Raw genomic sequence first — 14100 nt, forward strand, 5'->3', positions numbered from 1 at the left:
GTCGACGAATATTCAACACGACAAACTAATTAATCCGAACGGCGTTAACCATCTTGCTATCTTACTTCAACGTGATTTTCTATTATTTTTACATATGTATATGTATATGTATATATATATATATAAAAATAATAGAAAATCACGTTGAAGTAAGATAGCAAGATGGTTGAATATTATAAATAACATATATATATATTTTGTTATTTTTTATTTTTTATATATATATTTTAGATCATCTATATTCGTTCAATGAAATTAGACATAGAATGGAGGTTATTATAGGAATAGAAATTAGACATATCCAAGAAATATTTGACCCGAATAGAATCTAGAAGTTAATACTGTAGTCCATTCTAGGGACATTTCTATGAACACCAAGTGAGAGATCCTGTAGCATGGAGCAAGCAATCCAGAATTAATTACTTAATTGAATTCATAACTTCTACATAGCATAACTAAAAATTACAAATTATATATCACGATATCGAGTGACTTCTATTATGAAGATTAAATCACAACAAATATTCTAATTATACAGAACAAACGAAACAAAGAATTGCACGAATAATTTGATTACACGTTTCAAACTCGAATCATTAATAGAAACTTACAATTTTTCCTGTATCAGACTAGCGAATAAACAAAAAATTTCAATAAATTTTCGAAAGATTAGATCGTCAAATATGAACTCTGCTATGCATCGTGGTTCTTGGAAGACCTAACCTAGATTCACTAAAGGACCATTCGTTTGATCATAATCACAAAATTCCCTAGATCGTTCAAACGAATTAAATTGCATTTTATGAATTCTCCGGCGGCTAAATTATTTCGAATATAACGTATCTCTCCGAATTCCACTTCCATACTCACAATTATCAATTTGCCAAACTGACGGAGCACAAAAACGGTTAGTGGGTGGATCAGGTTGATGGTCAGTTCCATCAAGCGCAGCACAGCAGCGACAGAGGCAAGGATCCCGGTTAATGCCAGTAGTATCACGAACTCGAGCAGCCCCGTTACCGCCTGAAATATCGAATACCATTTAACGTGGTTAATGGTGGAGAAAAACCTTTGAAAGACCACCGGAAACGCGAGGTCTTATCGACCGTTATAACGTATCCGGTATCATTCTTCGCGCCAATTTTCGAGCAGTAAAGCAGCGTGATTATCAATCCAGCCAAATTGGAAATGACGACCAAAGGGACAGTAGTTCCGAAACTCTATTCATTTCTAAATTCCATCATAATTTAATAAACCAAAAATTATCATTCAAATTAATTAAAAAAAAATTAAATTAAATCGTGAACTGAATAAAAGAAAAGTAAAGATCGAATAAATTTCCACTAACGAATACCAATTTAAATTGACTTTTCATTCGACTCCATTCACTTTGATTTTAATTAGCTTTCGATATGACTTAATTATTTTTCACCGTCATCGCATTTGTCAATTAAAAACTACAAAGCAGTAAAACTGAAATTGCCAATTAACACTCTCGACAGAGCAGCGATTCCAACATACTTTCCCAGTGGGGAACTTTATAAAAGTGAAATTACTCCTGAAAGGAAAAGTTACAAATGTCTGTGAATTTATTTACACGATAACTACTTTTTCTACACTTCCAGTTTTATTACTAAAAACAAATCCAATGAACAAATTGCAAATTACCAAAATGACAGTAGAGTGCAAAAGTTTGATGTCCTAAGAAAATATATAATTGAATTTGAAGTTAAGAATTAACTACGTCTCTCCCGAATTCAATTTATAAACTTAATTTTTATCGTCCAAGAGAAGTCAAACCACAAGATCCCGGAAAATTTCGATTTAAATGAGACACTCGGTATACAACTAGACCTTTGCTCGGTCTTACATAACCTCTAAGTGCAAACCCGTCCCCCTGGTCGTACATATCACATCGGCCTTTCAATAGGAAAGAACAACACCGGTGTCGAAGCTCGTAAGACACGATAAAACGGAAAAAGGGAAGAGTAGAATCGTCTCACGCAGAGGATCGACATTTCCGGTTCGACGTGTGTGACTGGAAACGCGAGAAACGAGTGAACCGTCGATTCTTGTCGATTTCATGGATAAACCCTCGATATCCAGTTCATTCCGTGGGTTCGGGACACGATGAAGCTACATCCTCGTCTCTACTTTCTGTTCTCCCGCTGCACCAAAGAAAATAACACGTACTGAAGCTGATACTGGAATTCCGAACCGTGAAGATAGGAAAGAGACAGAGGAGGACTGACATCATGGCGGCTGACGTGAATTTAGAGCTACCGCCATCTAATTATAAAAATAACAAATATAAAAATTTTCGTTATATATTTCGTAACTTTCCACTGTCTTACCGATCGAAAAATATACGCTTTATCTAAAAATATAATTGTTTTATCCACGTAAGAACGACGACCACCTGAAAATTTGTTACTCGAAGTGATATCGAAGATACGGAGAATAGGTGTGCACAAAAATGCAGGAAATTTGGATAAAATGTTATGTATGTTTTGTATTTTCAATGGCAGTGGAATTAATTGAAATATTTATTTTAAATAGGACGCTTCTATGATACTTGAAACTTTCAACATCGTGTTTTAATAAAAATATAACACGAATATTTGTCGCAAAAATAATCTAAGACAACTTAAAGTATAAATTTCCTTCGTGCTTTTTCACCAAAAGTCAAAGATACACTGAGTATGTAATTAAAAATACATAGTTCAGTATGAAATAAAGTTACAAATAAGTACGTGCTTGTAATTATACTTCATAATTGCTTGCTTTGCTACAGTTTCAGAAATATAGCTTGTGCCAATTACGCGAGGAGGCACTCTGTATATTTGCTGATTGGAAAGTTCCGTTGGAATGTTTTATTTCCAAATTTGCGACGTTTCCGAATTTTGAAACGCGTATAAATTTTCATCGTCGAAATATTAAATATAAAATAACCATGTGATATCGCTAGAAAAATATCAGAGATTACTATGCAAAAAGAGAAAAATAAATAGCATAGATGATAACGCTAATCTGAACGTGAAAATTGGTTTACCTTGATTGAAGATTAAAATTGAAATTTAACTCCATTTCTAACCAGTGTCCATATCGAGGTCATAAATTATATTAGTAACACCTGATAATATAGTTATACGTATACATCAACGATTTTCAATAAAAAAAAAAACAATTCTTATACACTCTGTACAGGAAATTATAAGTAGTTAAATATTCAACGTCAAAGATATAATTTATAACTTCGACTTTGAATTCATTAGCCGAACCAAATATTTTTTTATGTCTATTTTGTTCCTTTTTATTTTTCACTTCGAATTTGTTATCAGTGACCCGAGAAATTGAAAGAAACCAATTTTTATACGAATCAGAAGATGTCTTCGTATTTTGACCAGCTTTTCGACGAAATTCCTCGCTGTGCGTCGCAGTATCTGTCCGACATTTTGTTCCTTTTTACTTTCGACTTCCAATTCCTAATCAGCGACCCGCGAAATTGAAAGACACCAATTTTTATACGAAACAAATGATGTCTTCATATTTTGACCAGCTTTCCCACGAAATTCTCCACTGTGTGTCGCATTGTCTCGAGGGAACAAGAGGAACCAAAGTCTTGCGAGGTGTTTCGCCTCCGTCTGGTGCATTCTCGAAGCAGCCAATCGAGGTTTTCAGTCGAAGATTCGGAGTATTTGTGTAGCTCGTCGACGACGGAAGGGAAGTACGACTGCAACGTCGACAGGTTGTTATTGGAACCGGGGTGTACGATATCTTTCGCCGGATAAAAGGAAGAAGGGGAAGTCCTCACTCGGTGGAGTAGATTTACCCTCTGTAACATCGTGTCACTCGAACGTGCCTCCTCTGTCAAAGAAAAGTTTGGAAACATCAGCATTTTTCGCAACCTTTTATGTCTCTTTCAAATACGAAAGTTGCGATACAAATATTTCCCATTACAACGATTGCTGGAATTGTGTTATATTGCTTATACCGTTATACGTTCTTTGCAATAAATTTTTCTGGATAATCTTAATTTACCTCATTTCGTTCTTTTATAAATTTATTAATAAGAACATTCGGTAAAATCAATATATCGTAAATTCTACTGCATTAATTGTACAATAACGTATAAATAACTATTTTAATTAACATTGGAACTGTATATGCTTGGATTATATTTCTCCCAAAAGAGAAATATACTTTAATCGCATCATAGGTAACAGGATACATTTTGGCTTTTGTTTTCTTTGATTTATATAATAAGATCCATTAAAAAATATAAAATAAGGGTTTTATTTAACCAAATTTTTCATTGCAGCAAAACGGAAAAGTATCTAGTGGAAATTATGCAGGAAAAATATTAATCTGAACCCTAACCTGCAAAATGGAAGTCATTAAACAGATATAGGTTAGGTCTCAGAATTTTTAATCGATAAGAACCATGAAAACCAATTCATCACTCGTCAAACACAATGAGTTCGCCAATAGATCTGTTAATAACCTAAGAATCAATTGTTTACTCGAACTTTTCAAATCCTCTACTACTAAGACGAGTTAAATTTCGTGGATAATGGGCTACCGCCGTTAACGCTGCAATTTCCGGCCTCCTCCTCAATGTAATCAACAAATAGAAGCTTGTGGTTACATGTTAGACCGGATATTGATCATTTCCGTACAAATCGATCGACCAAGTCGTTTCCTTAATCTTCGTTGCCTGATGACTCCTGATTTGGAATAGAATCAGTGGAAATTCAAAGGATTATTCGAAACTCTAAACTTCGTACAATTTCATTAAAATTTATTCGTAAGAAATAATAATTAAATTACTTTTAATTATCTATAAGAAGAATCAAGTGACTAGAAAACCTAACATAAAATTCTAAATCTTATCTCATCAATTAACAAGTTTATTATCTAACAAAGATTATCAGCCTTCTGTATAATACTTCTACCAATAAACTTTTAAAATTAATAAACACACATTGTTCAATAAATATTTGTAAAATATACAATTATATTAATACACAGTATTGTTAAAGTATAATATTTTAATTGATAATTCGTATGTTTCGTAATCCAGAAATTTGTAAAAATTATTTCTACGTCGAAAGTCTGTAACGTAGAAACTGTAACTTATCGACTCGCTAATATTATTACTTATCACGTGAGAGAGTCGAGATATCAAGTTCTTAACTTGTCTTCCATTTTCCTCATAAGGTGTTATAAGAGCAAATGCTCGAACTTCGACAATTTTTATGCCCGAAGTTACATTTTCGAAGTTACAAAACTACTTATCTACTTTTGGAGGAAGACGAGAACCAAACCTAAAATCCCACTAAACCGACAGAGTGGCGAAAGATTTCGACATTTCTGTCATCGAAGAGGCAGAAGTTACCGAATCTAACCGAGACACAGCGTGATACAATTGATCGATAAATTTCAAGCTGCTCCCTGAGTTGGTTCGACGACAGAAACGATCGGCGAATTCACTCGAGACACCTCATCTGCAACCTTGACAGCGAGACAAAAGACTGTGGCCGTGTGTGGCGCGTTGATCGGACATATTTGCGTCGCTGACAGAAATATTCACGCGACATGTCATAACCTTCGGGCCCGGATGAACCCTCTAAAATTCCACGGTTGACTGTCCGACATAATAAACAAACGTAGAACGAAATCCTCGTGGTGGAAATCGGAGTTCCTCGACCCAGAGGTTGAGCTATGGGCGTTCAAAATTCGAAGAGGTTAGTGCAAAATCTAAACATCTTCTGAAATTTTCGTTAGACTAATTCTTATGAAATTATTCGAAATTTTAATACTCCATTTACATGACTCTTATGAACTAGCCAAATTTTTTCGTATCGTTTCATAATCGAGTACCGATTAAATACGGTCTTAATTCATTATGCGACCAAATTTATACTAGAAAAATGTATGTATTGACTTAGAATGGAATAAACATTCCATTGTATGTACCATGCATGTATGTACATATTGGTACCCTTGACGATACTATATTAATGAAATGCATTCGTCAAGGGTAATCACTCTTGATCATTTTTCTCTGACGTTGTACGCCAAACAGTGACAATCGATATTTGTATGTATTGCATCCGTTAATGGTCTATCGTTCAGAACGCTTTAACAGTTCCCTTGGAAGGAATCATAGTCCATTTCGTTGGACATCCCGTGATAAATCGTCGGAGATTCACCGATCAGACGCCACAATGGTCGATTCTCCTCGATGTAAGTGATTCCAAACAATCGTGGAGTTGGTAAATGGATCTTTCTCGAGACTGTCAATTCAAGGAACTATAATTATGGCGATTCTCTCTTGGACGAGAATCGATTGGATCCTCGATTTAGGGTTTGTCGAATAGGTTAAGGTGGTGCAGAGGGCTCTCCGCATGATTCATGACTGGGTAAGATCAGATAAGATCAAGTTTAGATTAAAATTAGGTTCGATCATGATAAAAACGATAAAACCGTATGTATAATATGTTCATCGCTGTTTAAAAAAAATCGACAGGTCGACGTATGTTTCTTCAAATTTTATTCATATTTTTGACAATGTTATATTCTTTTATTTTTCAACTATACTAACTCCTAGACTCGAGTGAAGATTGGTCCCAAGCTTCAGAGATTATAACTGTAAAATAAGAGAATCAGAGTTAATTACTTCCTTTCATTAAACACCGATTTCATAGAAATATTGATAAATCTTCAACTTACACGATGTACTAAACCTCGGTGCATGGGTGTCAGCATGTGACGGCCAACAGTGCGTTCCCTGACTCCCATAAGACGCATGGCTGGTTCCACCATTACTGCAGAGCCCAGACCAGGCATAGCTTGCGACTTGCAGGTGCACTGCATGACAGCCTGCTGGCAACTATGGCAATGTGGCACTTTGACACAGCTAGTCATTGGCTCTGCTTCAGCTACCACCATAACAGGCTTCGGAGGAACCATAACCAGCTGTTCCTCGTAAACAGGCATTGCAGGCACCATTACCTGCTTCTCCATCTTGGAAACGACTAGCTTCTCTGGTTTCGGCTCAGGCTTAACGATCTTCTCGACGATGGTTTCAACTACTGGCGCAGGCTTGACCTTCACGATTTTTTCTTCCTTTAAGGGTTGGATTATGTTCACGTTGGTCTGGCTCGGTGGGCAGGGATGGGATGCGTGTTGAATCAGCTTCATGGGGGCTTGGCTCTGCTGAGAGATCACAGCTGTGGCTGGGACAGGTGGTTGGATCAGGCTCAGTGTTTGAATAGGCTGCGGAACAGATTGGATGCTAAAGGTCTGAACTTGTTGAGGTACGGCCTGGATGTTCAGCGTTTGAACACTTTGTGCCGCAGGCTGAATGCTGAGAGTCTGAACTTGAGGTGGCGCTTGGATGTTGTAGGACTGCACTTGGGGCACCATGCTTCCAGACTCCAGGCACACGACCGACTTCTTTGACCTCTCCGTCTCTTCACCGGTCTCTTCTAGCTTCAGCTCCGACTTAGTCAGCGATTTCTCGATCTTTGCCGCCGGGATGGCCTGGCTAACTGCCAAACCCAGAAGGAAAATCGCGAAACTGATGTTGAGAGTCATTTTTTCGGATTGTTCTTCGAAGTCGAACTGTGACGATTTCAGTGATGCATTCGGTTTTTAAAGGTATCCGCCGGATTCCGTGGTCCGGTTGATTTGGAAATCACACACACAACGGGAACACGCAACGTAGCTGACCAAGCGAAATGTCGACGTTATTGAGTCACTTGTTGACACTGGACACCGGTGTGTTGATCAACGCACGTGTCACGGTGCGTGAAACGGTAGTGTGATTTAAAAGTGGAATGGTATATGAAAACTAAACATGGACGATTCCACTTTTCCGCTTTTCACAGCGATCACACCTGGTAGTCGATGAAATCGAAGGAAACGAACGTGACCCATGACAGAAAGTTTTCTGAGATATTTGGCGCTTCGAGGATTTCGATAAAGGGTTACGTAACTAGAGATTATCGAAGCTGTGCGAAAGCCAAACTGATCGATCATAGTTTGTTTCGAAGAGCTTAAGTATTAATTACACTCGCTAGTATCGATATTGAGAAATTTGTGCAAAGTGGAGTTGATCAATTTGATTTTGTAAGTTTGTATTTTGCAACTGAGCAAAAATGGATAATTGGTAATACGATGCTATTAATGCTGGTCAAAATTTGTCTTGATCGATTTTTTCGGGTTTTAAAAGTTCTATCAGAGAAGATAGTGTGCTGTGTATGATTATCTTGCGGTAAGAAATTAACTATTAACTCTTAGTATTAAATCGAAGGTGATTGTAATACTTTGGATCTCAAGTTGAGATTAAGCTAACCCATGATTCAATGACAATTCTAGTTTAAAATTAGAAAAAGAATTAGGGAAGAAATAACATAGCATAGTTATTTTAAACTGTATTACACAAGGAATAATTGTCAAGAATTAAGTAACAATAAATTAAAATAAAGGTTTAAATAATATATTTTCATGTTATTTGTAGCATTTAGAAATTTTTAAAATATTCAAGCTTTAGAAATAAATAGACATTTTAACCTACGTGTTTTTTTTTACTATATTGATAATTTTAGCTCCTTTCAGTTATTTTTTATTACTTTTCCTTCTAGTTTTTTTTACTTGTATTCAAATTAAAATTAAGTCAATATTAATTATCTGTTAGTTAATATCCAATCATTGTTACGAAGTTCTGTCAAATGGAAAAATCGAAAATAATTTGCATTTTAAGTCAAGGATAGTTATAGGTACTTTCCAATCATAACATATAATACAATTTTGCCATCAGCGTTACGATGCTTATCATTATTTCTGCATGTTTTCAAAATAATGCAGGTTGCGTAAGCATTGAACAATATTATTTCACCGGTATTCCTTCTGCAATTATGAAATGATAATGAGAAATTGCGTAAACAGCTCGCGTTCGTGTTTGTGATTTAAATAAGTAACTTTGCGAGTGCGGAAATCTGGAGAAGCTACATTTTCTTCGTTTGTTTGTCAAGTCACGCATTATATTACGAAAAATTGATAATTGTCGTGTAAAATATTTTTTATTTACATTCTGGTATTTCTGCTGTTTCCTTTCTTCGTACTTCAATTATTTTACGATATTTATAAAATAATTATTTGCAATAATTTTTGCAATTTTTATATAAAAAAATTTTTTATTATTACGTAAATCACTTTTACTTTAAATTTGAATAGTTTCATTTTTCTCCTTTTTGTTTTTCAATTATATTTTTCACGATACAAGTATCCCCGTTTGACATAAATAACTATAATTTTTCAATTTTCTTACAAAAGAAAACTTTGTTATTTTCATTCCAAATGTTTTTTTTAATTTTAACCTGGTCATTTTTATATTTCAGTTATATCCTTTCTAGTAGAACTATTTACACATTTGCAATTTTCCAATGTCTTGAGACTTTTTAAAATTTTAGAGAAAGTTATTCTCGACGTTCTATGACGTGGATGATGGACAACTAAAAGATTTATCTAATCTTGAAACATCTATTCTATCAGATTACTTTCACAGTGGTCCGATCCGTTTACGAAGGAGGAACTCATCCCCGTTTTCTTCCAACTTCTGAAATCGAATCGTGTCGAGGTTAGACCGAACCTTAACCTGCTTTATAATTCTCCTCAGGAGTTCTCCTTTGCAATGATCGAATTGTTTCTTCTCTGGCGGATTGAAGAGTATGTTTTAATCTTAATCCAGTGCCTTTGTTTTTCCACGAATCGCTGCAGTTCTTCTCTTCTTTCATTTGAACACCCTCGGTAGCACGACCTCGCTGAAAGTATACCTCTCCAGGATGTAACGAGGTTGTAAAATCGAGTAAAAGTATTAGTAACTGTTATTTTCTCTCCCCTTTATCGTCTTGTATTTGTTGTTCCCATTACCTGTTCCCGTTACTTCTGCCATTACTTCTGCTGTCGTTGTAACCTCCCCTTAGAGTTCCCTTTTTAGTACCATTACAGTATATCTCACCATTCAAGTTCTTTTTTTGATAACCTCGAAATCTATTTTCACCTCGTTTTAATATAAAAATTCTCCTCTTCCTTTCATCGTTGAATTTTCTTTCCGCTCTTTTCCAAACTGAAAGCTCACTTTTCATACTTTTCCGCTGCTTTGGTTATTATTGCGACACAGTGTTTTCGGAGAGAAAGAGTCGGTTTGTCGGGTGTGTAAAAGTTTCAGATTTAGTAGAAGCATTTTTATCTCGAGGCACCGTAAAGTACCCCTCTGTATCTGTCCTTTGACAATTTCCACAAAAACCTGCTCCACCCTGAGATTACCGTTGTATTAAAAACAACCCATCATTGTTGTAAATTTCTGTTTAATTAAAAAAACGTGACGAGGATTGTATCTTTCTATTAATAATTTTCTTTGACACTCATCGCGAATTGCCATCTGCATAATTAGGTCATTTACGTTACGTCGGTATAATTTGTATTATATGCTAGTGATATAGGGGATTTTTTCGTGTTATCAATGACGTAACAGGATGTTCGGGATTCATATTGGAAAATAGATTTTATTTCTCCGTTCTATCGAGTATTTTAACGATGAAGTTTCCCGGTCAAATATTTTCATATCGACGCATTTCACCGAACAGCAAATGCACACATCGACCCGTGAATATTTAGGGAGTTTTTTGTTCGTATTTTTGGGGGAACTGTGACGCGACGTAAATCGAATGGAATATTCATGAACATTTTACAGCAAGCAGAATCTCGACTGATGGATAAAAAGCAGCGATGGTATTCAAGAACTTTTATTTATAAAATACTAGTAAAATTTCAGTGATTTTTTTTTTTTATTCGTTTCGAGCTGCAAGGGAAGATAGGACACGAAGAAAGCTGTATTTTCTACGAGAACTCATCCCTGGGATCAGCACGAGAAACTTTCAACCAGCAATCACAACCGCAACAAATACGCTGTCTGATAGCTCGGCTACCAACTTCTCAACAATAATTCCCTAGACCGTCAATCGTCGTTTCTAAGCGATCAAGCAGCAATCATAGCCTTAACTGTGGTCTCCGCAAACCTAGCAGCAGGCTCGGTAATCTTCTTCGTTTCCAACAATCCAGCCTGCGACGAAGTTTCACCCTGGGACCTGTTCCTCGCGTGTCCAGACTTGTCCCCAGAATTACTACCTTCACTCGCAACATCTCCATTCCCATTAATCTCTTCCTGCTGCGCTACCTCGCGAGACCCGAATTGGTCATTACCCTGATAACCGTCATCCATCTCTTCTGCCATCCCAGCTCCCATTTGCCGTGCATTTTCATTCATCTCGTAGGCATCAGATCCCTGTTCTTCCTCCAACTGTTTCTGCCACCTGCTACTGTTAACAATCTCTCTACCAACGTTCTGCATCATCTTGTACATGTTCAACTCTGGTGACGGGTTGTACGGACTGTATTTAACATCCGGCGTGTAAATTATCCTAGCATCCTCAGGTTGATTCTTTCGAGGTTGAAACCGGAACCGATCTGACCCCTGAATCCTTGCACCTGCAGCACCTCTTCCATACGAATTACCGGTGTTCCAGCTTCTGAAATGTTGTTGCGGTTGAATCATAGGATTATCCTGCTCGAAAGAATCATCGAGATGCTTGTCAGCTCTGTAGACTGCTTCCAAGTTCCTCTTGGGCTCTTCGTAGAAACTCGAGGGTCTTCTGAAGTTCTCATAGGAAAGTTGATTGTTAGGCAGACTGTATTCTTGGTACGGTCTGCTGGGTGATATCGGGTCAGATTGGGACTTGATGAGATCGTAGAAAGTAGGTTTCCTGTAGGTCGTTCTGTCAGGATATCTAGATATAGGGAAACGAGGAGTCATCGCATCGCTCATGCTACGTACAGGGGTGGTCTGCGCAGGAGTAACGTCAAAATCGAAGTCTCTTCCAATGGTGAAGGGATTCTCGCGTTTGCAAGTGGCTCCTGATCTCGCGACACCTGGGCTCCCTCTGCTTCTAGTGGCTCTATCATGTGCGTTGCCGGGAAAGTTGTTGTACGAGTTGGTGTACGGGCTGCTGAATGGGTTCTCGTAAGAGGCTGGGTTGTAGGTGGGGTTAGACCTGAACGGCTGACTGGTCTGCCAAGGACTTGGCTCTGAATCAAGTCCATGATATTCTCTTCTCGATGGCGCGTCCCTAGAGGAAACGATTCGTTCGATAAAATCGAAGAAGCTTTACTCTCGCGAGTTGTTAGATTCGGTATATATTCTGGAAATAATTGAAGGAGGGCTTGAAGGAGGAGTCGTACAATGTATATAAAATGTATCGGTAGAAGGAAAGAAATCTCGTGTTACTCGATTTGTCGATGAAATCTCGTAACGTGAAAAATTTGTTGTTAGCTCATAACGTTCTGAAAATTCGTAGCGGAAATCTGATAAGTTTTGCGCGTGTTAATAAAAAGAATAGGTATTCAGGAGATAAATTTATGAAAAAATATGAAAGATTCGAATTCTTACCATGAAACCAGGGCACTTGGCCGTTCTCTACGACACGAGGGACAGGTAGCATGCCTTAGATATCTCGTTTCTTCTTCTCCGTTCCAGCTTTGGGACTGTGGCGATCCAGAGATCGCGTTTACGAGCAGACAAAGGATTATGAATCTTTGAGAAGATCGCTCGAACATGCTTATATGGTTATTAAAAATTACAGCCATTCGCCGCGGTTTTATAAGCTACCAATCCACCAAGGATGTACTTCCTCTTCGTTGCGTCAGAATCTCGTATTCCTTTACGTAGCCGGAAGTGAAGATGCTTTGATGGTACACGTGTTGAGGTTAGGTTAACCCTTGATCTGTTTTTCCCGTCAAGGCAAGAATCACTGCTGGTGCAACAGTAAACGCGAACGTCAATACGAAGCTTTGCTTTTGGATATGAGACAATAAGGAAATGAATATAAATAATTTTTAAATAATTGTTAAGTAACCTTCTTTGATTCAATGCTAAATGGCTTCGTCGAATATTAAAACTATGAGAGAAATAAAGAGAGTGTAAAAAGAGAAATGTTTTTTGATACGAGATTTTGAATAATAGGAGCAGAATTTTAAAAATTCCTATTCTTTTCTTCAATTGTACTTAATTAATAATTCGCTAGAATAATTAAGAGAAATGCATTAAATTAACGTGGAAATACCTGTTTTTCAAAATTTTTATTTCAAAGATAAAAGCCCATTAATTAATTTCTCTTTCTCTTCTGTCTGTCAGTTTAGTTCATTTTCTGAGAATATGTAAAAACGAATTTAATGAAACTTTTTATGACAATTTTGTATCAAATTATTCACGCTGGATGCAAAAATTTTGGGACAATGGAATTAACATTGATAAAGAAAGAAGTTATCAATCATTTGGCTCTGTATAATATTTCGTATAATTTTACTTATCATTTTATTTCACGTCATTCCGTTAAAGAGGAAAACGATTATATTAGAAATTCATATAACTTCGAGTAACGTCGTATTAAATCTCGCATCTTGACATAAAGTAAAGCTGTATTTTAACTTTCATATTATAACTTTGAATAAAATTATGTTATGTAACTATAACTTTGTATTATAAGCTTTTTCTCTCGAAAGTTCTATGCTTGACTTTTTTTAACACTTTAATGGCCATATTTTAAATTGTTACCGTAGCTCAGCAGAACTTCGAATTTTTCTCGCGAGGATAATTCCAGATTGTAAATTCCCATAAATAATCGTTCTTTATCCGTTTTTCAGTTTCGAAATTTATGATGATACGTTGAAAAATCAACGAGTGTAAAATAATAATAAATAACACGATTATTTATCGTTGGATCAGTATACACTGACAAAAGTTACCACATGAAATACGAGGTCTACCTTTATTTCTCGTTTCACACACGTATATTTGTTACAAAGTGAGTTCGTGCACCGCGTACAATTACTCTAATTGCCGTTTTCTGTCGCCCAATTACGCTCACCATCCCTATCTCTCTCTTCGTCTCTCTCTTTCTCGTGACACGCACTCTCTCTTTGTTTACGTCGATTTCCACCCTAATCTGATCGAAAGATGACTTCTCGTTCCTTAAT

General features: G+C 36.6%; 2 protein-coding genes across 2 annotated transcripts; both read right to left on the minus strand.

Moving 5' to 3' along the window:
• Nucleotides 1–870: 870 nt before the first annotated feature.
• LOC143221613 (uncharacterized) lies at nt 871–9961 on the minus strand (the record flags this gene model as incomplete). Its single annotated transcript, XM_076447009.1, has 4 exons — nt 9940–9961; nt 9659–9720; nt 6736–7629; nt 871–1023 (listed from the first exon to the last, which is right to left on the minus strand). Coding segments are annotated over exons 1-4 (1131 nt in total), but the record flags the coding sequence as incomplete, so codon positions are not given.
• Nucleotides 9962–11047: 1086 nt separating this feature from the next.
• Nucleotides 11048–12681, minus strand: LOC143221612 (uncharacterized). Its single transcript, XM_076447008.1, has 3 exons — nt 12515–12681; nt 11566–12194; nt 11048–11535 (listed from the first exon to the last, which is right to left on the minus strand). Exons 1-3 carry the CDS (start codon nt 12679–12681, stop codon nt 11048–11050), a joined length of 1284 nt encoding a protein of 427 aa, XP_076303123.1.
• Nucleotides 12682–14100: the final 1419 nt, after the last annotated feature.

Source organism: Lasioglossum baleicum, unplaced genomic scaffold, assembly GCF_051020765.1.
Source record: "Lasioglossum baleicum unplaced genomic scaffold, iyLasBale1 scaffold2798, whole genome shotgun sequence".
Classification (NCBI taxonomy): domain Eukaryota; kingdom Metazoa; phylum Arthropoda; class Insecta; order Hymenoptera; family Halictidae; genus Lasioglossum; species Lasioglossum baleicum.

Excerpts from the sequence above, each read along its gene's own strand:
- LOC143221612 (XM_076447008.1), bottom strand. The coding sequence starts at position 12,681 with ATGTTCGAGCGATCTTCTCAAAGATTCATAATCCTTTGTCTGCTCGTA. Across the intron at positions 12,195-12,514 it reads CCAAGTGCCCTGGTTTCATG|GGACGCGCCATCGAGAAGAG; the intron begins GTAAGAATTCGA and ends CGTTTCCTCTAG. Across the intron at positions 11,536-11,565 it reads CGGTAATTCGTATGGAAGAG|ATCGGTTCCGGTTTCAACCT; the intron begins GTGCTGCAGGTG and ends TTCAGGGGTCAG.